The sequence below is a fragment of the Oikopleura dioica genome, chromosome PAR (assembly GCF_907165135.1).
Source record: "Oikopleura dioica chromosome PAR, OKI2018_I68_1.0, whole genome shotgun sequence".
In the NCBI taxonomy this organism is placed as follows: Eukaryota; Metazoa; Chordata; class Appendicularia; order Copelata; family Oikopleuridae; genus Oikopleura; species Oikopleura dioica.
The window spans coordinates 10,362,601-10,385,973 of record NC_137293.1 but is presented as its reverse complement, the minus strand read 5'-3'; the positions used below and the strand labels follow the sequence as shown (position 1 = coordinate 10,385,973).

The 23,373-nt window shown below is 42.4% G+C and overlaps 8 protein-coding genes across 9 annotated transcripts in view; 1 reads left to right on the top strand and 7 right to left on the bottom strand.

The window, feature by feature from the left end:
• Positions 1 to 1,294: 1,294 nt before the first annotated feature.
• On the top strand, positions 1,295 to 7,347 carry LOC145702779 (uncharacterized). 2 transcript variants are annotated; one of them, XM_081780047.1, is made up of 7 exons: positions 1,295 to 1,463; positions 3,248 to 3,377; positions 4,048 to 4,215; positions 4,285 to 4,380; positions 4,879 to 5,433; positions 5,508 to 5,564; positions 6,398 to 7,347. In XM_081780047.1, exons 2-7 carry the CDS (start codon positions 3,258 to 3,260, stop codon positions 6,923 to 6,925), a joined length of 1,524 nt encoding a protein of 507 aa, XP_081636173.1. In that variant the 5' UTR covers positions 1,295 to 1,463; positions 3,248 to 3,257; the 3' UTR covers positions 6,926 to 7,347. The 2 variants fall into 2 exon arrangements, with proteins under 2 accessions (XP_081636173.1, XP_081636174.1); XM_081780048.1 differs by lacking the exon at positions 1,295 to 1,463 and adding an exon at positions 2,581 to 2,602.
• A 1,158-nt stretch (positions 7,348 to 8,505) lies between these two features.
• LOC145704295 (putative protein BRICK1-B) lies at positions 8,506 to 8,872 on the bottom strand. The gene is made up of 2 exons (XM_081781748.1): positions 8,711 to 8,872; positions 8,506 to 8,668 (listed from the first exon to the last, which is right to left on the bottom strand). The coding sequence occupies exons 1-2, from the start codon at positions 8,833 to 8,835 to the stop codon at positions 8,554 to 8,556; spliced, it is 240 nt and encodes a 79-aa protein (XP_081637874.1). The 5' UTR covers positions 8,836 to 8,872; the 3' UTR covers positions 8,506 to 8,553.
• A 170-nt stretch (positions 8,873 to 9,042) lies between these two features.
• Positions 9,043 to 10,879, bottom strand: LOC145704275 (aldehyde dehydrogenase, mitochondrial-like). The gene is made up of 5 exons (XM_081781727.1): positions 10,563 to 10,879; positions 9,500 to 10,499; positions 9,369 to 9,455; positions 9,254 to 9,328; positions 9,043 to 9,213 (listed from the first exon to the last, which is right to left on the bottom strand). Exons 1-5 carry the CDS (start codon positions 10,874 to 10,876, stop codon positions 9,118 to 9,120), a joined length of 1,572 nt encoding a protein of 523 aa, XP_081637853.1. The 5' UTR covers positions 10,877 to 10,879; the 3' UTR covers positions 9,043 to 9,117.
• Positions 10,880 to 10,909: 30 nt separating this feature from the next.
• Positions 10,910 to 12,412, bottom strand: LOC145704284 (stAR-related lipid transfer protein 7, mitochondrial-like). Its single transcript, XM_081781737.1, has 6 exons — positions 12,255 to 12,412; positions 12,052 to 12,210; positions 11,869 to 11,993; positions 11,600 to 11,827; positions 11,198 to 11,415; positions 10,910 to 11,063 (listed from the first exon to the last, which is right to left on the bottom strand). Exons 1-5 carry the CDS (start codon positions 12,408 to 12,410, stop codon positions 11,235 to 11,237), a joined length of 849 nt encoding a protein of 282 aa, XP_081637863.1. The 5' UTR covers positions 12,411 to 12,412; the 3' UTR covers positions 10,910 to 11,063; positions 11,198 to 11,234.
• Positions 12,413 to 12,441: 29 nt separating this feature from the next.
• LOC145701767 (uncharacterized) lies at positions 12,442 to 15,446 on the bottom strand. Its single transcript, XM_081778986.1, has 8 exons — positions 15,184 to 15,446; positions 14,704 to 15,137; positions 14,485 to 14,662; positions 14,267 to 14,444; positions 13,859 to 14,224; positions 13,655 to 13,814; positions 12,611 to 12,796; positions 12,442 to 12,564 (listed from the first exon to the last, which is right to left on the bottom strand). Exons 1-8 carry the CDS (start codon positions 15,422 to 15,424, stop codon positions 12,529 to 12,531), a joined length of 1,779 nt encoding a protein of 592 aa, XP_081635112.1. The 5' UTR covers positions 15,425 to 15,446; the 3' UTR covers positions 12,442 to 12,528.
• A 1,792-nt stretch (positions 15,447 to 17,238) lies between these two features.
• On the bottom strand, positions 17,239 to 18,175 carry LOC145704287 (uncharacterized). The gene is made up of 3 exons (XM_081781740.1): positions 17,881 to 18,175; positions 17,624 to 17,843; positions 17,239 to 17,561 (listed from the first exon to the last, which is right to left on the bottom strand). The coding sequence occupies exons 1-3, from the start codon at positions 18,136 to 18,138 to the stop codon at positions 17,344 to 17,346; spliced, it is 696 nt and encodes a 231-aa protein (XP_081637866.1). The 5' UTR covers positions 18,139 to 18,175; the 3' UTR covers positions 17,239 to 17,343.
• LOC145704279 (cAMP-dependent protein kinase type I-alpha regulatory subunit-like) lies at positions 18,175 to 21,283 on the bottom strand. The gene is made up of 9 exons (XM_081781731.1): positions 21,157 to 21,283; positions 20,800 to 21,060; positions 20,572 to 20,755; positions 19,918 to 20,144; positions 19,430 to 19,526; positions 19,009 to 19,111; positions 18,888 to 18,963; positions 18,762 to 18,842; positions 18,175 to 18,716 (listed from the first exon to the last, which is right to left on the bottom strand). Exons 1-9 carry the CDS (start codon positions 21,256 to 21,258, stop codon positions 18,693 to 18,695), a joined length of 1,155 nt encoding a protein of 384 aa, XP_081637857.1. The 5' UTR covers positions 21,259 to 21,283; the 3' UTR covers positions 18,175 to 18,692.
• A 24-nt stretch (positions 21,284 to 21,307) lies between these two features.
• The window catches only part of LOC145704272 (dihydrolipoyllysine-residue acetyltransferase component of pyruvate dehydrogenase complex, mitochondrial-like), an 87,428-nt gene continuing 85,362 nt past the window's right edge, over positions 21,308 to 23,373 (bottom strand). Inside the window, exons 3-7 of the mRNA XM_081781722.1 lie at positions 23,016 to 23,292; positions 22,308 to 22,971; positions 21,953 to 22,265; positions 21,741 to 21,909; positions 21,308 to 21,698 (exon numbers count right to left, since the gene is read on the bottom strand). Of these exons, the coding sequence (XP_081637848.1) occupies positions 21,517 to 21,698; positions 21,741 to 21,909; positions 21,953 to 22,265; positions 22,308 to 22,971; positions 23,016 to 23,292 (1,605 nt within the window). The 3' untranslated portion in view covers positions 21,308 to 21,516. The remainder of the gene's footprint in view (positions 21,699 to 21,740; positions 21,910 to 21,952; positions 22,266 to 22,307; positions 22,972 to 23,015; positions 23,293 to 23,373) is intronic.

The following is a 23,373-nucleotide window of genomic DNA, read 5'->3' as shown; positions in this document are numbered from 1 at the left end:
GGGGATGAGTGAAGTGATTTATAATCGAAATATATGACTATTTGCGAGAGAATAAAATTGATGATTTATCTCGGAAAAGGTCTTGAATTATTGATCCTCGTTCCATAAATTGCGAAAGCGGCGACGGACGTCTGGGAATCCGCGCTGCTACTTCCAGACCATATATTATTTTATATCGCATTTTTATTTTCACAATTGCCGCGAGTTAAACTCTCTTTACGATCCCAATTTATATTTTTCTCAAAATCAAGTCGCGATCTGATTCCGACGCTCCGGCGCGTGAGAAAAGGGTTGAAAATGTAATAAAAGGGCGGTTTTTAGTAAAAAGAAATTTTACTGATAAGAACTATTTTTTCCGTTGGAAACATAATTTTCAACCGATGGCTAAAAGTAACTTAACCGGAAATCAATACGAAAAGCGCGTCTAATTCTGTGGGATTGGGCGCAATTAGCCGACTCTTTTTGCCGCTCTTTGATGTCGGAAAATCGTAGAGGGTGATATGGTTCCACGTTCGCTCGTAACACGCGCTGCGGGGGAGCAGAAAAGAAGGAGGTCACAAGTTGTGACACTGGAGCATTTTCCGCCCGCTACGAGCCGCTTTCAAACACCAAACGGAAGTTGTTAGGCTTCAGTGGAATTTCCGAATATTTAATTTCAAGCGAATTTATCACGCTATCAGACCGGAAATAGAAAGCCGGTTTATCCAGCCACTCGGCTGGAAAAGGTTGATATTTATTTTCAGAATAAGGAAGTTTTAATAGTGTCACTTACTCTTCACTTTTCTGGTTTTATTAATGATACAAGTACTGAAGTGTTCAATAAACTTGATAGATAGATAGAAATTCTATCATAGAATCATCCGTTGGAAAGATGAAAAAGTATAAATTTTCAAGTTGAAAAAAAAATTTTAAGTTTTTTAATTCTCAAAAAAATTAAAAAAAGAATCTTGTTTGTTTATATTTAATGATAACCGGTTAAAAATTTATTATTTTGGCTCTAGAATCAAGCTATGCTTGGTGGCGCTGTTCATAATTACGATTTTAGCCAATCGTAACTTGGCTCGTAATAATTTTCACGCGCCTTGGTGGCGCTGCCGCGTCATTTTTCGGAACTTCCTGTGCGCGTGCGGGTATCGCCGGACGGTGGCGGGAGATCGAGGGCATCATCCATGCCTGTATAGAAGAGAAAATACGTGTCCTCTGGGTGGCGCGCGCATCGTATTTGCCTTCTGTGGCAGCCGCGAGCTCCCTCGTGAGTAACGCCTAACTCGTCATTTTCACGCTCACAACCTAAACACGTCAAACTAGAGTTGTGTGTGTCCAGAAACATACAATCTCAAATACGAAAAGTTAAAAATAAAACATATTTTTTCATCAACGAAAAGAAAAAAAAGACAAACGTAACTTCAAGAGACTCCCGTAGCGCTTATCAAACCCTTATCAACTCACAGTCAATCCTAAAGGTAACCCCATAACATATTTTTTCAAGGATATTGTCTTTGTTTTTTTTTGATCTGGGTTTTGGATAAAGAGGGAAATTAAATTCTAGCTTTAATGAACGGAGCTGCCGCGACGTGTGGTCCGCGCCGCCACTGCCCTTTTCCCGTGTGGTTCCCTCGTTTTTACAAAATGCCTTCCAACCGGTGTTTACGAATAAAAAACGAAAATACCACCCTCAATTCGTGCCCTTTCGTTTTTCACCTCGAGCACCTTCTTATGCGGCTTTCGCCAGTAGTCTGTCCTGCGTGACTATTTTTATGACGGATATTAACGTACGGATCGATAACGGAATAAAGCCATGTCCCCAGAGGATAGCCACTTGGATCAACCTTCATGCGCCACCGTAATAACTGCGCGTGAAATCATCCGTTGAATTAGTTGTTTTTCGATTTAGGAATCGACGGTTCAGGAATTGTCGTTTCTCCTTTACTTCTACTTTTCTGAGCGATATCATTTCATCATCAAAACCTGACCAAATGTTTACTCCCTTCTAGGCTTACTACTTAGCAGTTGTCTGGTAAACACACCCACTGTAGAGTACATAAAAGAAGAACTGTTGTGTACGAAAATGATTTATCGCCCTTTCGCGCATAATCACTGACAAGTTACAGTCATTTGTCACTATTTAATCCCTCTTTCGTGAAGCCGGCGCCCAACCAACATGAGCAGCTGAGTCAGGAGCTCAGTCTTTCCCTTTTTTACCTTTTTGTAAAGTGAAACTGGATGGGATTTTGAAAACGACCGATAATAAAATCGGTTCTCCGGTTGCTGTACTACACATAATCGGGGTAATTGAAAGAGTAAACGAATGACGGGGCGGTGTAGTTACACTCTGCACCACCATACTTACCTGACTCGCGGTGCACCACCGCCGACTGTCCGTTTTTACCATTAATATTCGTATAGTAACCGATAAGTAACCTTACACTACTTTCTGCTTCTACCGCTACTCTTTACCGCCGCGCCACCATTTTTACCGGACATTTTTCAACACGAACCCGGCCAACTTGCTCACAACAGAAAGACAGATCAGAATTCCTCGAACGTACATATTTTTAAATTTCGGATAGAGAGAGAGATATCCAGAGAAAATCTCAAACAGGTGATTATAACATTTTTTCGCATGAAGAAAAATGTTCGTGTATGAAAAATCCGGACATGCGTTTCATCGCAGCTGCCGGATTTCGGATTTCCCGATGTCGATGTCGGTAAAAATGTTACTCGAAGGTGGCTAATCCGGCTGACACTCGCAGACGGCATCTTTTTCGAAATTAATTCGTACGTTACCAACCACAGTTTTTGCATGGGACCGGAAAATCCCGGTTACGTAACGGCCGAGACATTTTTTGCCACAGCTGCGACCCAAATTACACATGTCAGAAAGCATAAGTATATTCGGCGGCGTTTCGAACTAAAAATAGTGAATTCTCAGCCTAGTTACGAAACGTAGAGACGTTTCAATCCAATTCAAAAACAAGTAAAGGAGAAAAAGCGAAAGGGAAAACGCAGGACGCCCCGTAGAGAAATTCGACGATTTCACGCTGGGGAAAGGGGAGTCATTTTTTATGTGAGCCGGTCTGTGAATAGGTTTATAGCACGTGACTTATTGTCACGTGACTAGATGTTACGATATCACCGCAGGGCGTCCCTGCGGGGATGTGCCCTGATAGATCTTTTTCTATATTTATCTTTGCGCGAAACCAACTTGAAAGAGTTACGAGACGTGGAAATAAAGCATATCTTTCAGATAAACAAAAATGACTACGACACACAACGAAACCTTGCCAAACGAATTCTGGAAGCATCTGGGCAAGTTCAACTTATCAGAATACTCCGAACCACGATGGTCGATTTTGGTCAACGACATGGGACTACAGGTAAGACTGACGATGAATAATAGATCAGCATAATGTACGTTTGTTAAGTGAAAATGATTACTAGCAAATTTCATTCCTCTCCGGGGAACTATCACGTGACATTAGATTTGAACGGCCGTGGTTGGTTTCCTTTGCCCGTTTCTAGTTAGACGGGGCTAATTGGCCCGTAATTTCGAGTAAAGTATAGCCGGGATAATTATCCCATTAAGCGGGCCTATCTAACTTGTCATGGAACATTTTTTTTTCTTCATCTTCGATTTCGTGGATAACAGATGGCGCCCCTTTTCGGAAATTTTTAGAAAGTCGACCCTAAGGGGCCCTCCTCGCGTAATAAAATGATCAACCTTCATAAAATAAAATCGATAGCGCAGCGTATAAGTAGGATCCGCGATTAGCGATCAATTATTAACGCGATAATTAAGCCCCACACACAAGTGTATTCCGTGTCTATATTATTTTACATATTCGTTACTGCCGTCTGGCTTGCGAATCGCTGTTCGAGAGCGCGCATTGTAAAGTGGAACCACTTTACACCCTGCAGCGGTTTAGTTTTTTAAGTTTCGAAAATCGATTGTCGGGATGCATGCCTGTGCACCGTTTTCATATCAAGTGGATTTCTGCATATTTATTCCAATCGATAAAAAGACCTCTCTAATCGTGAATCCTTCAGTGCACTCTTTACTGGAGCTCTCCGCATGCAACTCCTCCATCTCCGCCCGCGAGTCCGGAGAAGGAAGCCAACTCGCAAAGCATCAACAACACGAGCTCGGCCGCGCTGCACAAGATGCTCCAGCAGCGGCTCCAACAAATGAACTCGAAGAACTTGCTCTTGCGCAACGTAAGTAGACCTAGAGAGGGCTAAGAGCTCCTGTCCGACATTTTTCCGAAACTTGGACACTCTGTTTAGCCGATTACGACAGTTGAAGTGCCTACCCGTCCCTGCTCGGTGGGCGCCAAGAGAAAGGACTCTCCTCCACTTCCCAAGCCTGAAATTTACGGACAGGTAAATTTACTGAACAGATTACCATTTATGCTTTATTTTCCTCCTCTTATTTTATGTTGATTCAAATTGGGCCACGGTACTATCGTTTGAAAGGAAGTTAAAGAGGTCCCAGTGGACCATTATGAATCAATTTTCGGAATACGGATGGAGGTATAACCGGTGAATATTTAACCGCCTGGTTGTTGAATAATTCACCCCTTTTCGATACTTTGCCTCGACGCTGCGCAAACATACAAAACTATGTGTGCTTAATTATTTAACCATTTTTATAAATATTTTACTGAAAGTAAAATGTTTGGGACTCTCGAAATGGCGCTAGCCGACCGGTGGGCCATTTTAACCAATTTAAATTTTTAACGCGTCCCAGTTAAAAAATCATAGCAACGGCTTGTCCCAAGCCATTTTATTATTCACAGAGCGTTTTTCAAAGTGTTGAAAAAGGAGAATCAATACCGTTAATAGGATGCCGTTAGACACTCTTCTAAAATACGCTTTCAGATGCCAAAGAAACCTTGCATGAATCCTACTTCATCACCGAATATCCATCCAACAATGACTCCTTCAATGACCTCTTCTTCTAACACTTCTTCATCTCCAAATCAATCCCGCGAACAAGACGATAGCGAGCTCGTCATTGCCGAAGACGACGATGAAACTCTCGACAAGATCGTCCGCAACCAGCACCAAGCCGAATCCACGCCTACCCATCCTCAGTCTCTCCCTCAAATCCCCAAAGATCTCGCCGCTCAAATCCAGGTCGCGACCCAGAGCTTCCAACAGAAGAAACTCTTGATGCCCAACTTGGGAATGATGGGACACGGACTTGGAAACTTGGGACAGAAAATCGGACAAGCTGGCAAATTCCAACCAAATGACTTGATGCAAAAATTGCTCGGCGCCCAGGCAGATCCCAACAGCGCGATCAAGAAATTTTTGGAACAACAAGCTGGCATCAAGCAGGAGGATACTAACGATCTCGATGAGTCTGATGTTGAAAATATTGACATGTCTGACTCTCACGATGACCTGAAAATGAAGCTCAGTCCTTTTATGGTAAGCAAAATAACAAATTTATGAGCTGATTTTCCTTCTTTTTATCAGCCATTTTTCTAACATTACTTTTTCAGCACGCCAAAAGCATGCCAACTCTTCAACAAAACAGCATGATTGTCCGAAACGGCGAGGTACGTCTAAATCCTCATTCCCGCGCTTATTTTATATTGCAAAGCCCATTATGATAATTGAAACGTATTTTATATTGTCCGGGTGATAGAGAGGAAAGGGGGAGGAGAGAGAGAGGGATAAGTGAAATCCGCTTTGCGGTTTAGAAAACTAAATTGAAGATCGATTTTCTCGACGACGGTTCATTTTTATGTGTGCCGGAGACCTTCTGCCCGTGGGATCTAGCATTTACAACATCTGGGTCCAAAATCGATGGCTAACAATAGCCCATCAAAATCCGGTAACGAACATCGATCATCGCTATTTGTTACATGGCGGATTCCAACTGCGATTACCAAATAATTCCTGTAAGGCGAAAGGGTTTAAAATTTATCTTGATGTGGAATTTTTTCCGCTCTGAAATGTATCTGGAAATATTTACTTATAATGCGATCAATTCCGCATGGCTTCTCGCATCTGCATGCCACTTTTCTTGATCAGCTGATCTGTTTATGTTCGTAACGAACTGTGTCACGCCAAACCACCCATGCAGATAAGGACTGAAATTCCGCGCTGACTTGAGCCCCAAATTTTTCCGCGAATGCCTCTTTCACACCCCACTGAGTGCACTTACGAGTAAACATGTCCCACGGTACTTGATAATTCGATTTTGCAATTTCGAAAAAGAGAACGCGAAAATGATCGTGTAATCGATTGCCTCATGTGGAGATGCAAATTTCATTTGCAAGGAGCTTCCGGGTCAAATCTGCCGCCAAAATATGTCATCTTCGGGCTTTGCTAGTTTTACAAATACTTAAAATAATAATCCATGAATATCTCTAACGATCTTAATCAGGGTCAATTCGGAAACTCTCCGCCAACTGGCGCCACTCGCAAGAAGATGGAGGACTTCATTTCCGCTCGCGGAAAAATGATGGACTTGGACCTTCTCCGTCAGCGATTCTCCAATCCTCTCGCTCGACCTACTTTGACCAAGTTTGTCTACGCTCTCACTCGACTCCTCTTCACCGACGACGAGATCATCGCACCTCTTCGCGATCTCGATCAGGAGAAGATCGACTGGATCTTCGACGAGACTTACCGCATGTTTCCTGGCTGTACCTATCCAACAGTCAAAAACGCAGTCGGCCAAGTTGGACGAACAAAGCGATACAGAGCCAAGTACGCTCTCGGCGGACGACAAGGCGCACCACAGAATGGAAACCCTCTTTCTCTCCCCGACAACTTCCTTTCGGGACTTCCCTCTCTTCTCTCGATGCCTACGTCGTTGTCTTCACCCCATTCGACGCCGGTGGTGTCGACATCAGTGCCAACCATGCCAACGATGATCACATCTGTGGACGAGCACGGCGCAGAGGAGTAATCCGATCACTGTTAGCTTGCTACTGTATTATATTATAATCATGTACGATTATTATTTTCTATCATAATGATGTTCGAAGATTCGTTTAAAAATAAGCGTACAGGACCGTGCCGAATCTACAGTGGTGGATTCCGAATTCGTCCAAGTTCACTCACTCGTTGCGCCTCTTAATTAAACAAAAATGACCTTTCTGGATATAAAACTTGTTGATCACGATTTTATATAATCGTAATCATGATTCTCTTTCTTATCGTTATATGCCAAAAACGTACTATTGACAACACACTGTATAAACTATTTTAAACCACTTTACTACTCCCTCTCAAAAACATTGAAAGCAAATAAAGAGCTGTACAAAGTAACTAAGCCCTTATTCTTGTACAATTTACTTATCAAAATAAAGTAAACTTCAATTGAAAGAATGCGTTGTCATCCATTACTGTAGTAATCCATGTTGAATAGAAACAAGTTGTCTTTTATTATTAGAGAGTCCAAGGCCTGGCCGCCCTGTTCCGGGAGTTGCTTGAGTGGTTGGGTTCTTTTATGAAATCACTCTGAGTGGAATTATGAATAGCCACTCGAGTCGCATTCAAGGGCCGCCCGGGTTTTTAATGAAAATAAAAATGAAAACGAACTTCGCCACAAAAGAAACCCCGGGAAGAAAACTCTTGAGACTACTTGACAGAACGCCCTTTCAAAACGAATTGTATCATCATTTCTCGTAACTAGGCTTTTCTACATGCTATTTTCTATTAGAACGGCAAAATAATCAAAATATTCAACTTACTTAATTAAATAATAAACGACGTTAAATCAAAAGATCCATTTTTATTAGACTCTCTGCCGATCCAATTTCCTATGCCGACAGTAATTCCGAAAGGTCACAGAGCCCCATGCTGCGCCATACGGAAAAATGAAAGGGCCCTAACCCCATGACGCGGTAAAATAATTAATTTTCGTTGAAAAGAGAAGATTTATGCTCTTTCTGGAAGCATAAATCAATACACGCTGTTGTTGGTTTAATTATTTTACCCCGTGTATGAAATAGTAATCAATTTTGATTTCGCGTATTTCTGTCCGCATGTGGAAATTATTTATCGACGCGAAATTAAAACTGAAACACGTTATATCCCTGTCCATGTAAATTGCGAATTACGACCTTGGTGACATCACCTGAGCCTGCTTATTAAAATGCAAGAAAGGTTGAGCCGTGATCTTACTCTAAATTACAGATAAACATGTCGAAATGAATCGAATAAAAAGTATGGAAATCACACGTTTCCGGGCTGAACAAACAAGCCCATGTCATACTGGACGAGTTAATAAAACTCCTAGCGTGACAGTAATTCATCATACCAGCCGCTACTGTAAATATCACACGCACTTGTGAAATCCTTTTCAACCCGTCGATCTAATAAAATCGTCCTTCAAACGATCTTCCGGGGCAGATTTCCACCGCGACTAAATTATACTGCGAACATTGAACTTGTAATCGATTGAAATCAAGGAAGACTCAACTTTATAACCAGCAGAAATGGCTATAAAATTAAAGATCTTTTTTAGCGAAAAGTTTATTTCGAGAATGACGCAGTGGAATTGTTCAGAAGTAAGTAAGCTGTTGTTAGAAATCATTCCCTGCCAGAATTGTTAGCGAGCGATCTGGAGATGCGAGCTTCTAAAAAGTCGATCCGTCTTTCAAGAGTTGTAAGCTTCTCGTCCATCTGAGCGAATCTTCCCCGACAACTTAAATTCCATTTATGCGTGAGTTGGTATGCCTAAACGTACCTAGAGTCAAAAGAGTTGAGGAAGTCTGAGATTTTCTTGATTTGTGTAGTGATGACCTCGACGTATTCTCGGTTATTCCAGTCCTCTTGGATCTGTCTTTGTGCGTGATTTGCGTCTTTGATCATTTATCAACTCTTTAATTCAAAAAATTATAATCTATTCTTATTATTTCATTGTTAGGCACCTAGTTTTAAAATGCACATGCAATAATAATAATGGGCGTTGAACTTTGAGATAAATTTTCGATAAATTACTTGTAATTGTTCAGTGTGGATAGAAGAAACTGTTCAGATAGAATTTCGAAATACAGAGGTCAATAAAGTTTTTGAGGGAAGTACAATTTTGGTTTGTCGGGAGAAGAAGGGATTTTGTTGCACTCGTAAATATTGAACTTATAACAATTTTACTTATTTGGCGTATTGAGGAAGCTTCATTGTGATTGTTTTGACTTCAGTGTAGTTTGAGAGGGCATACTCGCCAAGCTCTCGGCCAATTCCGGATTGCTTTAAATATAGTGAGATTTTATAATTTGTATTTTTGTACCTTGAATCCACCAAATGGTGATCCAGAGCTGAAAACGTCGTAGCAGTTGATCCACATGCTTCCAGCTCGCAAATTCTAAGGGGAGTATAATATAATCTCATCTTCACTAGTGTACCTTGGCAATATACATGGCGTTTTCGAGATCTTTAGTGTAGACAGCAGCAGCAAGACCGAAGTCAGAGTCATTACCTCGCTCAATAACCTAGAAACTCATAGTTTTTATCTGAAAAGCAAAAAGGCCATAACCTCATCGAGAGTTTTGAATTTCATGATCTGCATGACAGGGCCGAAGATTTCTTCTCGGGCAATGGTCATGTTGTCGTCAACGTCTGAGAAGATGGTTGGTTTGATGAAGTAGCCCTCGCTTCCGTCGGCAGCGCCGCCACACTCAAGTTTGGCTCCCTCTTTCTTTCCAGTTTCGATGAGAGAAAGAATTTTGTTGTACTGATCTTCGTCAACTTGAGGGCCTTGCTCATTGCTCAAACTCCATGGATCACCAACGCTTCGTTGTTTAGCTCGCTCAACTGATCGCTTGACAAATTCATCGTAAATATCTTCCTGAACGTAGGTTCGGCTTCCAGCGCAGCAGCACTGACCCATATTAAAGAAAAGGGCGAAGTGGGCTTGCTCAACAGCGTAGTCAAGGTCAGCATCGTTGAGGATGATGTTTGGCGACTTTCCACCGAGTTCGAGTGTGACTGTTTTCATGTTAGACATAGCAGCGTCGCGCATGACGATTTTACCAACTTCACCGGAGCCTGTGAAGGCAACCTTATCGATGCCTTTGTGCGAGGAGATGGCGGCACCAGCAGTTGGACCGAACCCGGGAACGAGGTTGACGACGCCCTTGGGGAATCCAGCTTGCTTGATGAGCTCACAAACGTAGAGAGCAGTCAAAGGAGTCTGTTCTGCTGGCTTCATGACGACAGTGTTTCCAAGAGCAAGAGCGGGGCCAAGTTTCCATGCCTGCATGAGGAGAGGAAAGTTCCATGGAATAATTTGGCCGACAACACCAACAGGCTCGTGGAGAGTCATCGAGAAGAAATCGCCATCAATTGGGATGGTCTTTCCGTGGTGCTTGTCCGCCCAGCCAGCGTAGTATCGGTAGCACTTGATCGAAAGCTCTAAATCGGCAGCGTAGGACATCATGTAAGGCTTGCCATTGTCATACGTTTCAAGGGAGGCGAGCTCGACACGGTGCTCTTCCATGAGATCGGCAAGTTTGTTCAAGAGAAGGCCTCGTTTGCTGAAGTAACAATAAGATTGGCCCTTCTATAGAAAAGAAAAGTTTTATGAGTGAAATATTTACGTTGGATCCATTTGTCTCCATTCGGATTTCTGAGCGAAAGCACGAGTGGCGGCTTGAACTGCAAGGTCCACATCGGCTTCTGCTCCTTCGGCGACGTCGCAGATTTTCTTGCCATTGGTTGGATCGTAAGTGCCGAAGGTCTTGCCAGAAACGGCATCGACCCATTCGTTGTCGATGAAAAGCTTCGTGTACTTGGGCGTGGGTCGGATGATTGGCTCGGGAAAGTCTGAGTTGTATCGAGCAGCAGATACAGAAAGTGGACGGACGGAGGCACTTGCCTTCGGCAAGGCGCGTCGGAGAACACTGAGACTCATCTAAAATTAATTCTCTGATGACAAAAGAAGTTTAGAATATCCGGCAGCAGTTTGAAGAAAGTACAGTAGAAGACTCTTCTACTAGAAGAGAAATAAGTTATGAAAGGTGAAATTAGGCACAGTCAGGCCTGCCGTAGGAGAATTGCGAGGTCTTCGATTTTGTTGTCAAAGTTGGTTTAGGTTTCATCTGATCAAATGGTTTGGCAAAAATATTAGCGGTCTTATCAAGCGGGTAAGTTAAATAAATGAGCAGTTAACTGAAAACGCACAAACTACGCCAGTAGCAAATGATTCAAATGGTAACTGTCACTTCATTTATACCTGAAATGAATCGGCCATTAAAACGCTGCAAACTTTATTATTTAAAACCAAGCTTTTGTTCTCTTCGTTTCTCTAGCTCCAAACACTTAGAAATGATCTTATCGTGACTGCTTCGGGCGCCGCGTCCATTCGCCCATGCTTGAAACCAGCCGGGTAAAATTTTCGAAACATCATCGTGATAAGTGAGGAGGTAAGAAAATCCTTTGGCGTCGTTTGCTTGAAGTGGGTCAATAAAATAGCGCTGCATCTGCATTTTGCCCTCGAGTGATCATCAAACAACTTTCGCCCGAAAATTACAGCGACAGTAGGAGGTGATGACACGCCCCTGAGAGAATTTGAAAATGAAAATATTTTTGAGATTCTCTTTTATGTCTTCAGCTACAAATGAAAGACCCCTTTCCTGCATATTGGATTATCATTACTGATTGATAGTTTTCAACCCTGACGGTTTTCTTTTCGGCCTCAACTCCTGGCACATCATGCGCCGCAATAATCACCATTCTATCTTCCGGGAAATGGAATACTTCGCGGAGATAAATGTACTCTCTTGATTTCAACAACGCGCCTGGCATCTTTTGGACCCATTTGTAAACACACGATTCGCCGATTGTTCCTTCTTTATCAGTTTCACTAAGACACACATAAAATTGCTAATATCTTCTCTATACTACCATTGTAATGGTTCCAAAAGTTGCACCCAACCATCCCACTCTTTTCGATAGTCACAGTTTAGTTGAACTTCGAGGAAATCTTGCCAGTAAATATTTTGAATATTCGAGTAAAGCCTGTACTCAGTCTGCATTAACAAGAGTTAATTACATTACTGTTCTTGTCATTTAAGACGTTGAAGATACCTCTCCATTGAGTCGTTTTCGGTTCCACACTTTAAGGCTGTCGTTTTTGTTCAGAGAATCGTGGCTGAGCTTCCACTCGGTAGCCTGTTGATCTGCATACTTTCCGCCAGCACAAAATATATCGCCATCCAAAACACAGTCGTTTTCGTTTCGTTCTCTCTTGATGATTAATTTAGACTTCTAAGAATCCACTTTGAAATAACCTGTAAGCTTTCCGCATTTTGCTTGAATTTCTCAAAGTCGAAATCAGGGAGTTGATTCGGACTTGATTTCGCCTGCGTAACAGAGTTTCTAGCCTTGCATTTGAGCATTATTGCGGCCGAAAGCGGGATCGCAATATTTGCGCAACGAGACATCATCCCTCTTAATTTTCAAGATAGATAATGAGAATTAAAAATAAAAATAGATTTTTAACGAATAGAAAAATAAAAAGGAAGTGTGTGTGATTGTGCAGAAATCAAATCTGAGGATGTGAGGTCAGTTTCCGTTGACGAGGAATGGCTTGAGTTTTTGCTAAATAAAAAATCGTAAGACGAAATGATTCCAGAAAAGACAATACCTGAAGAGTTCCAATTCTTGCAGTGAGTTGAGCGCGATCCCGCTCGGATTCTTCTAGTTGTCTTGCGAAATCTGCATTTTGATTCATGATCTCCTGCATCTCTTCGCGAATATCTTTCATCTTCAAGTTCAGACCTTGCTTTTCTTGCCTATTTTGACGGAGTTTCTGGTCAGCTTCTTGGGCAATCTAAAAATATCATGAAAAAACAGATATCAGTTAAAGCCGGCGCCAAAAATAGGCCTCGTGGAATCACACCTTCTAAGAAAAACAAATAGTGATAAGAATCTACGCATGAGAAATGTGTAATCCATCTGGAGATTAGAATCACCACTTGGTGTGATATGCGCGCTCCGGGGGTGCATCCCAGCTGACTAGGGTTCATATAAACCGAGGAAGTTTTGAAAATTCATCAGAACAAAAAACAAGCTTCGAGAATAAAAATGAAACGAGTTACATGCTTTCAAGAGCTCGGCGAAATGGTTCAACCAGCTGAAGACGCAATGGTCGTCATCTCCAACGGTCTTTCAATTTCCGGAGAAATGGTCGGTGTTGGAGGAACCAGATCTACACGAACCTATATCCAGAAACTGCTCATCGACCTCGGCTTTCCCGAAGTAGAGATCTACTCGATGGATCTGAAGTTCTCCGGCAAGGGATACAATTTCATGTCCGTCAGTCTTTCCAGCGCGCAAGCAGCAGAAGCCATCATTAACTACTACTCGCATCAACTCGGAGGCAAATCAGTAACGATCAAGCCGGCAATTTTTCAACCAAAGAGGAACATGTCCCGTCCGACTGGTAACGCAAAAGCCGTCAAGCACTTGCCGAGTAAGCAAGGAATGAACTTCCGACAGAACTTGAATCCCGATGCCTCTTCCTTCAAACCCCGATTTTCGAAGACACGATGGTGAAATTAAGTTATGACACACTTCTCCTGTACTTTATAAAATGAAACTTCAGCATTTACGATTGCAAGAGGTCCGCAGTCATTGACTCATTCATATATCTGTACCAAATAACAGTGAAATAAAATGAAATGATTACCTGAATTGCTTCGCTTTTCCATCTATTGAGTCCAGCTCTTGCAGTAGAAATTTCTTCCTGAAGCTCTCTAATTACAGTTGAATTTTGTTCTTGACTTTTGATCGCTCGCGATTTGATATCTGCTTCGACCAGTTTCTCTTCCAGCTCGTTTACTTTGATTCTAAAATTTATTAGAATACTTTCTTGCATTATTTCAAGTTTAACCTAAGAGCCGCTTCAGTTTTTTCTCTCGTTCCTTGATCTTTGATATTCAAGCTTGCTAGCTGCGTATTTTCATTAGTAATGTCAGTAAGGGTTTTTCTCATTCGGAGCATTTCAGCCGTAGCAGTTTCTTCTCCATTTTGTGCTTGCTTGACCTCACTCTCGCGCCAAGAATCGCGCTCTATGATCTCAGCCTTGAGGTCCTCCACTCTCTGTTGAAGCATTCGCACTTGCTCTGATAAATTGTCACGTGATTTGCGCTCAGAGGATAGCTTTTTGTTCAGCTCAACGATTTGCTGGTAATGATCGTCGCCGTCTTTTCGGAAGGAAAGTAGCTCTTCGAGCGTACTCTCTGCTGTTCGTTTTTCTCTTGATAAAAATGTTTAACTTTGCTTGTTGAAGTTCTTTTACCTTATGGCTCGATCAAGAGTTTCTTTGATTTTAGCTTCATTTTTGACGGCAATATCAAGTTGAGTGTGAGCTTCCTCGAGCTCTCTGTTGGCCTCTTCTTTCGCTTCAGCTACCGATTTTCTGACGCGTTCGCCGACTTCTGCGATCAGCGCCTCGTTTGCTTCGCGCCAGTGTTTTGCTAAAATTGAATAGAGAATGTTCAATCATTGGAGACTAACCTTGGAAAGATGAATTGGTCAATTTTGCCTTCATTTCATGAATTTCAAGTCTGTAATCTTCAGCAAGCTGCTCGACGTGTCTTTCTTTCATACCAAGGTTTATTTCTCGTTGAACCGTTGCTGCAGCTACTTGCTCCATTTCACGCATTTTCATCGCCATTTCGTCGCGAATTTGCGACTAGAGCACATTAATACAACCGTTGTTGTATTTTTTTTTACCTGTCGGCTTAGTTCACCATTCAATTCGAGCATCCTTCTTTCCGAAGCTGTCGCCTTCTCTTTCAACAAGGCTATTTGATTCCTCAGCGCTGCCATTTGCTCCATTCCAGAATGCAACTCAAGATTTTTCTGATCAAGAGACATCTCTGTCTTTCTCGTATTCGAATTAATCTCATCTCTTTCCGCTCTCGTTTGGCGAATAATTTCGTCCTTGTTTGAAACATCAGCTTGCAATCGCTGGACAAGTGCCTCGAGCCTGCTGATTTCTCCCGCCTTTGTATCAGAGGTGAGTTGATGTTGCTGGGTCTGTTTGTTGAGAATATCGAGTTGGCGCTGGAATTCGCCTTTTTGGGTAGCAAACGCTTGTTGTGCTTGAGCAATGACTCGACGGAGCTCTGCGTTTTGCTTTTGAAGCTGGTTCGATGTCGCCATCGCTGAAAGTACAGTTTTAGCAACTCAAAAAAGAACAGTTAGAAATACCTTTCACGGCGTGTTGGCGCTCTTGAATCAAGTTCTGCTCCGTATTAGCTAATTGCTCCGAGAAGTTCTCGCTTGGCATTCTTTGCTGCATTTCGACAGATTCCCTTGCTTCTCTGATAACTCTGTCTCGCTCAACTCGCAGCTGCTCATTTTCAGTCAGAAGCTTTTCGAGCTCAGCTCTAAGATGACGGGAATCCTCGCGGAACTGGTTTAGCAGCGCGTTCACCTCCGTGTCCGACATTTTTCTGAATTATTCAAATTTATGAAAAGTCAGGAAAAATCAACTTCCGTTTTACGGAATCTAGAACTAATTATAATAAGATCTATTCACAATTGTAAAATAATAATAGCTGTTCATAAATATGTTCACAAAAATGTTCTTATTTACAGGCAGTTGTGTGTTCGTAAGCGTCATTTTGGCTTTGAAGGATAAAAGTTTGACAGTAAAAGATACGCGAAGTTATATTCAAGGAGCGACATCACGATTTGTATTGATTGGGGTTATTGGTGATAGAATATCTTCGGCCCGAAGACTTCGGCTGTCCCTTCTATAGAACAATCGCTATCAGTATCTAAAAGTTAGATAAAAAGTGTTTAACTTTCTCTTTCATACCAGAATCCACTTAAATAACCGACTCAAATTTTGGAAGATCACGAGACATCGGAATACCATTCGTAGTTTCAAGCAGTTCCCGAAAATTCATAACGAGCCGAGCATGCTCAACTTGATCAAACCGGAAATGGCTGAGAGGTTTTTGAATGACTTTTGAAATGTCACCGGCTGATGATGTCAAATCACGATCCAAGGGCCCATCTGGTACGGGCTTTTCAATCATCCATACCATTTGGGTTGGAGATAAACTCCGGCAGAAAGGCTTTTCCGGATGGGATCGGAATTTTGTTGGTAGTTTCAATAAGCTCCCTAAAATTCATCACAAAACGGATTTGCTCGACTGGATCGAATTTGCACTGGCTCAGGACGTTCGTTACTATATCAGAGATTTCAACAGCGGAGAGAGTGAACTCGTAGTCAGTTGGTAAGTCGGATTTCCTCTTCTTAGGTAAAGGAGGAAAATCGACCCCGGCGTCTTCAAACATTTGGCGAAGCCTTTTTTCTTGAGGAATGGAGATCATGTTCGCTGTTGCTGGAATCAAAACTGCTCGTTTTATTTCGTCTGCAAGAACGATAATTGATCTGAAGGAGGCCTTGTGAAGACCGAATTTGCTAGACACCGTTGACACATTGACATCCGGATTCTTCGCCTTTTCGTTTTCCCAAAATTCGATCATATTAGCCTTTTCGGCGAGAGTGATTCGTTTTCGGCCCTCGCGCACGCACGTTCGTGGTCCTTCGTGCTTTTTCCTTTTATTTTTCTGCTGCTCAATAGTTTCTTTCATATGATCCGGGACAGGTAAATTCATCTTCAATCTCCGCTTGTTGGACGCGATGCTATTTTTATGATATCGTTTACTCTCGCAAGCGTTTGGATTTTTCATCGCCTCGATGACCCTCTCTCTGTTTTTAAATATTGTAATGACACTTCTCTTTGGGCTAGGCAACCTGTATTTTGTAAAATCGAAACCGTTACTAATTTTATGAGACCCGAGATCAGAGCCTGGTTAATTGACGGGTGAAGCTGACACTGTACAGATTGCCGAGCCCAGACTGCCGCTCCCTAGGTCGAATTTGGCACCCAATTCTCTCCATGTTATTTTTGGATTCGCTTCTTTGTAGAGAATTATTTCAAGTTTCTTTTGAAGAGTAATCGTATTTCTTCGTTTTGGAATGCGCTTTTCAACCACCTGTTCCTCATTATTGATAACGATAGGTGCTTCAGGAGGTGCTGGCATGGGTGTCTGTTGTAACAAAATACTGAGCCCAGGTATCAAGAATGGCTTAGGTAAGAGAGCAGGTTTTGAAGCAAGCTTCGGTAGATCATTGATAAGTTGAATTTCTTGTTGACCTTTATTTCGTATTTCTTCTCCATTTGCTCCGATTTCGCTGCCCTCCATTCTTGAAAATTAAGTTTATTTACCTAAGAACGCCAGGGCAAGTCAAGAGAAAGGTATTTTATTCATTTTTTGTTTAAAACAGTCATAAATTGAACAATTCATTTTCCTTCAACTTGATTACTTCCCAGACCACTCTTGACGCGCTTATCAGTATATCAGCAGCCTGACGCTAGATCGCTTCGTCTCATCGCCAAATATTTTGAAGAGCTCCTTGAGCTGCTCCTTTATGTGTTTGTCGTCGATCAGACGGGCTTTCTTTTCGTTTCGGAAGTTGAAATCAACAACGATGGACTTTGCGTTCAGGCACCCGTCTTCAATGAGTTTGGCGATTCGGCTTGGGGTTCCAACGGCTACTGATGTCTTTCCTAAAAAGAAATTTTTTGATGTTTAGGTGCAAATATCACTGACAACGATTGCAAAAATTTACCTTTGTTCAAATGCTTGATTTGATCTGCAATCTTGAAATGTTTAGCGAAAAGTTTCGCCGTATTTCCTTCCTTTTCTTTCGACCACGTTTGAATATCCCTAAGAACATCTGTGCATCGCTTTCCAGCGCCGCATACGATGACAACGGGACTGTTGACTTCGCAGAGAGGTTCTTTGCTTTCGTTTTCTTCCAAGAAATTGGTCATTGTTTGGTCCACATCCTTAAAATCTTATGACTTGTAATTGTTTTTTACCAACCAGTCTAATCGTTGCACTTTCGATCCAATTAGACAGCTCTTCTTTGAGTACCGTCCCAGCTACATCAAGTAGCGCCGTCTTGACATCGTCCTCCGCAGACATCGCAGTCGTATTAACTTCTTCGATCTTTCTCTTTCGTTTCTTCAATTTTTTCTGTCGCTTCGATAACTGATTATCATTTTTGTCCGCCTCGTCTTCCTCGGCGCTCGATTTCTTGCGGTATTCTTCCCACCACTCGTCCTGCAGATCTTCCGCCATTTTTGGATTCTTTTAAAATGTATTGCAAAATAAAGATACGAATTTTGAAGGTTTATTCAGTGAAGATTGAAGAGATACGCAAGTGAATTGAGTCGAGTTCAATAGAAAATACAACAGCTTCCATTTCTCCTAACTGTAATTCGCGGAGTAGCGAGACAATCGTTTGATGCTCTGACAGTGAGAAATAGTGCACTTTATCATATTTAGATAATACTTTCTTTTTTTGCGATGTTGCTTGGGGTCGTGGGTTATTTTTCATTTTTACTTTGAATATTGCTCAGAAATATGAGTTAACATAAAATATGACTTTGAATTTTAGTTTGACTTTTTTACTTCTAATCGATAGCATTTACGAAAACTGTACACAAAAGCTCAGGGTCTCCTCTACAAAAGCGCTTGAATGAATTTTTTTTTTAACATGCTTTGAATGAAAAAAGTTGGCCGCTCGCTTGCAAGCTTGAAATTGAATTTGTGACTTGATAGTTGGGAAACAGTTGTGTTGATGGGATAGAAGATATAAAAGGAATGAATTTGAAGTGACGGTTTTCTTGACATCAAACGCTGTACTTGATATATTCCTAAAGATAGAGAATTAGATGAGGAAACGCGAGTCGCCAGCTTGCCTTATAATATTCTGTCCTTTTGAGTATATCCATAACTGGTCCCATTACGCGCTCAAATCTGGAGCGGTCTAATTTGACGCACTAATAAAATATTAAGACGCTGCGCAAAGTCCAAACACGATTTACCCTCATGTACGTCTTCGCCGTTACTGTTGCGGCGCGAGGCCTGTCCAAAATCAACGCCAGCTCGCCAAAGTAATCGCTAATAGACACAGTTTCATTACCAGTTCATTAATTAACACGCTACCTAGGCCCGAGTTGGCCAACTTTTTTGATGCTGCCGGCGCAGTTTTGGGTCACGTCCGCCGTCCCGTCGATGACGATGAAGAATTCATTACCAAGTTCGCCCTCTCGCACTTTATAAACGGCTCGCTAACTGTCCTCACTGTTTTGTTCAACAGCAAAGAGGTGGTTTGTGAATAAAATTAGGCTCTCTAGAATAGGAGCTGTTTGCGCAGCATTTTTCTTGCTGACCGCCATTCCAGCGAGAAATTATCAATATTGACTCGATGCAACGTTCAAGTCTACATTCCTGCATTGAGAGAGAATTATCTAAATTGATGAAACGTCACTTTCTCAAGAGAGGAAGCGCCGTCAGCGAAAAATAGCGAGTCTGGCCGACGGTGCGTGCTCTTGCTCCGCACATAAATGAGCCGCAGTTTCGCGACCCGGCCCTATTGCCATTCCAGCCTCGAACGAGACCGCCTCCAAAGCGTCTGCTACAGTCAGTCGTTCCCAGTCTTGCAGATTGTCGAGAATGCGCACCTAGAGATATGGATAAATACGGAATTTTTCAATCAATTTAGATCTCTCTAAAAAAATTTGACAAACAAAAGGGGATAATCCGCGTCTTAGGGAAATATCTAATCAATGAGTCATTGATAATGATGTAATAAAGTGCGAGCCGGCCCTCAATTCAACTTTTGACGCTTTTCAAATAAATTTATCGCTAGGGCGAAAAGAGAAACCATAAATTGGGAAGAATGAAAGAGATTCGGGGGCTTTTGTGGAGGAGTTGACACTTTTACAAGTCCAGTGACAACTTGGCAGTAAGATGATTTAGTACCCTAGATCACAGTTGCAGAAATCCAGGGTACTGATTATCCTGCCTCATTGTTCTGGGCCCACTCGACGATTTTTGCAAGAAGAAAATTACCTTAGAAAGGAAGTCATCGTATTTCTCCCTCTTTTGTTGTTGCAAACTCATCAATATTTTCCTGTACGTTTCTCTATCAATAGCCCACAGTTTCACAACATCAGTTTTCGCCACTACAGTAGCTTGCCGAGGACGACCGTGGATAAGAGCCAGCTCTCCGAAGGTTCCCCATTCAGAAATGAGAGCAACTTGTTTGTCGTTAACCAGGACTTCTACTTCTCCCTGGTCTAAATGAGAACTGAGTTGGTAGAAAAAATATATCGAGGGTGAAGAATGATTTATTTTTATAAGTTCGGAATCGGTCTTACAAATCAAAAGGGAGAGTTTTTTGTTTCATTTGTACAATCAGAAATATTTCCAGAAATGCAATGAATGAGAACTTTTCAAAAAAAAAGGTACTTCAAAAAAGGAAAGTACCATTTTTTGAAAAGTTCTCCGGGCCCCCTTAAAAAAAACCTGTCAATGCTATAAGCCATCATTTAAAAATAATCATTTTTTCACGTAAGCTTTTCTTGTGAGAGCTTGAAAATTGTTCCGACTTATATACCCGGACTATTGCGGTAGATTACAATCGTTAAAAATGCCTATCGAAAAGAAACTATTTCAAGGTACCCCAGGTATAAATCTCTAAGATCGACCCACTACAAAACTCACCGATGACATAGAAGAAGTTTCCTGAATCGCCTTGTCTAATGATGACTGTTCCTTTCGTAAACGTTTGCTCAGACATTGCATCGAAAATATGCCCTCGTTGCTCCTCGTCGCAAGATCGCAATAAAACGTTGTTCTCAAATGCTCGTTCCAGCGCTTGCATAGTTTTGTAGTCTTTCGGAATCACCTAGATTAAGGAAATGGAAAGGCAGACAACAATCAAAAACTCACCGTTCGCGTAAAGTTCTTTACATCGGCGGGGGAAATTACTTCAGCGGAAATTGCGCCTCTTCGTGTGATAGAAGGGCGACTCTCCCTCGTTACAGTAACTTCTGGCTCGGGATCGGCTTTGTACTCGTCTTGGATTTCGTGGAGGGACTTTGAGTTTGATAGCGAAGTGTGAACAGGTTCGTATGCTGGAGGAACGCGAGAATTGTGGTGCTCTTCTGATGCTAGTTTTGCGAAGTAGTTGCTCAGGAAAGCATATGGTCGCTAAACAAGATCAATTTTCTCTGACCTACGCGTTTTAAAGGCTCTTTCAGAGCTTGCTTTGCCCATTCGCTAACTTCAGAAAAAAAAATCTAGTACCTCTGGGCGTGTGTAACACAATTCTCTGATAGCTTCTTTGAGAATCACATGCAAATTGAAATTGTGAATGTAGTCTTGCGCACTTCCTCCCGAGTTCGCCATTTCGATTTCAAGCCGACTACTTTCTAATTCTTCGGATTAGCAAAAAAAAAGTTTTGATAAAAATTGATTTTTGGTTGCAAGAGAACATCACATGTTGGTCTCGTTTAATAAATAATGAAGAGGAGTTTGCAAGACATTTACGAACATTGCAAAAAGGCAAAAATTGAACTACGTATTGAAGATAACACGTCCTTTGGTTTTCGGGTCTTTACTTGAACTTATGGAATATTTGAACAGGTTAAATGAGCTGTACTTTAGTTACAGGTGCATGGTGATGGGCTGTTCCAAGAATCCAGCAAAGGCCTTAAGCCATTGAGCGCCAACAGCACCGTCAACAACTCTATGATCGGAAGACAAGGTGACTTTCATTTCTGTCGTGGCTCGGAAGCCCTTTTCAGTTGAATCGTCAACAATAACTTTTTGCGTGCTTGCACCAACGGCTATAAAAGCGATAACAATTAACTCGAAATAACTACATTTACCAAGAATACACGCTTGAGGAGGATTAATAATAGCGGTAAAATGATCGATGCCCATCATTCCAAGGTTAGAAATCGTAAAAGTACCGCCTTGGAACTCATGTGGCTGCAGTTTGCCGTCCTTGGCCTTTGTTGCCAAGTTCTTGACATCTGATGAGATCTGAGACAAGCCCTAATAAAAATGTTAGCATCATTAACGTATCTTACAGTTCTACCTTGGCATGAGCATCGACAACTATAGGAGTCATTAAACCAGTTGGTGTAGCGACGGCCACACACATATCAACAACGTTGTACTGTCGAATACTATTTCCCATCCAGGCACTATTACATTCTGGGACCTTCAAACATGCAAGAGAAGCTGCTTTGATGATAAAGTCGTTGACGGAGATCTTGGAGTCGGAAATAGCATTAAGTTCTTTGCGGAGAGCAAGAACGTTGTCCATGTTGATTGCTCGGGTAAGGTAATAGTGTGGGATAGTATTTTTGGATTCGGAAAGACGCTTGGCGATAGTTCGTCGCATATTACTAAATTAAATTTAAAAATCGGTAAGTAATACGAGCTCTTACGTGACGTCGATCGCGGTGTATTCTCCGGTGGAAGCAACTGAAGTCGCAGGAGCGCTAGCCGCAGCAACTGGAGCAGCGGCGGCAGCAGCAGAAGGTGCGGCGGCAGGAGTGAAGTTCTTGACGTCAGAAGCGACTACACGGCCTCTGGGTCCAGTTCCGCTACCAGCAAGTTGATTAACATCGATGCCTTGTTCTCCAGCGATTTTCTTGGCGAGAGGGGAGATGAAAACGCGATCACCGGAGGCGACGGCAGCACCGGTGGTCGCTACAGCGGCAGCAACCGGAGCGGCAGCAGCCGGAGCAGCAGCAGCGGGAGCTGCGGCAGCTGGGGCAGCACCAGCACCTGAAGCGTCGGCGATAGTGAAATCGGCGAATTTGGCGACGTCTTCTTTTTCTTCAACGATCACGAAGAGTGGTTCTCCGAGCTTGATATCTTTGTCCCCTTCTGCTCGGAGAATCTTTGCAACAAATCCCTCGATACCGGTAGCTTCAAAAGTAACAACAGCCTTGTCAGTTTCGATTTCAGCGATGGCAGTTTCGCCCTCGATGATTTCATCGCCAACAGCGATTCCCCAAGAGGAAAGGGTACCACTCTCCATAGTGGGGGAAAGAGCAGGCAGAGCAACAACTTCGTGGCTGGGCCAGTTACCTGCTGGCTTAGCAGCTAAAAACTTTTTTAGAACTGCGTTTTCTTTTAGACGATTTTACCTGGAGCAGCCTGAGTCGGAGCAGGGGCGGATGGAGCAGCTGGTGGAGGGGTGGAGGCAGCCTGTCCGGGAGTCCAGTTCTTGAAAGCAGCAACATCTTCTTCATTTTCAACAACAATGCAAACGTTCTCGCCGACCTTGATGTCCTTAGTTCCGTCTGGAGCGATAATCTTGGCGAGGTATCCTTCGATACCAACAGCTTCAAAGGCAACGACGGCCTTATCAGTCTCGACTTCACACAGGACGTCGCCCTCTTCGATGGCGCCTCCTTCATTCACCTAAAAATACAATTTGTCGCCTTTAGTCTTATCAATGGCGCTGGTCGGGGCGATAGCAGCGGGTCTGGGCCAAAGAAGAGT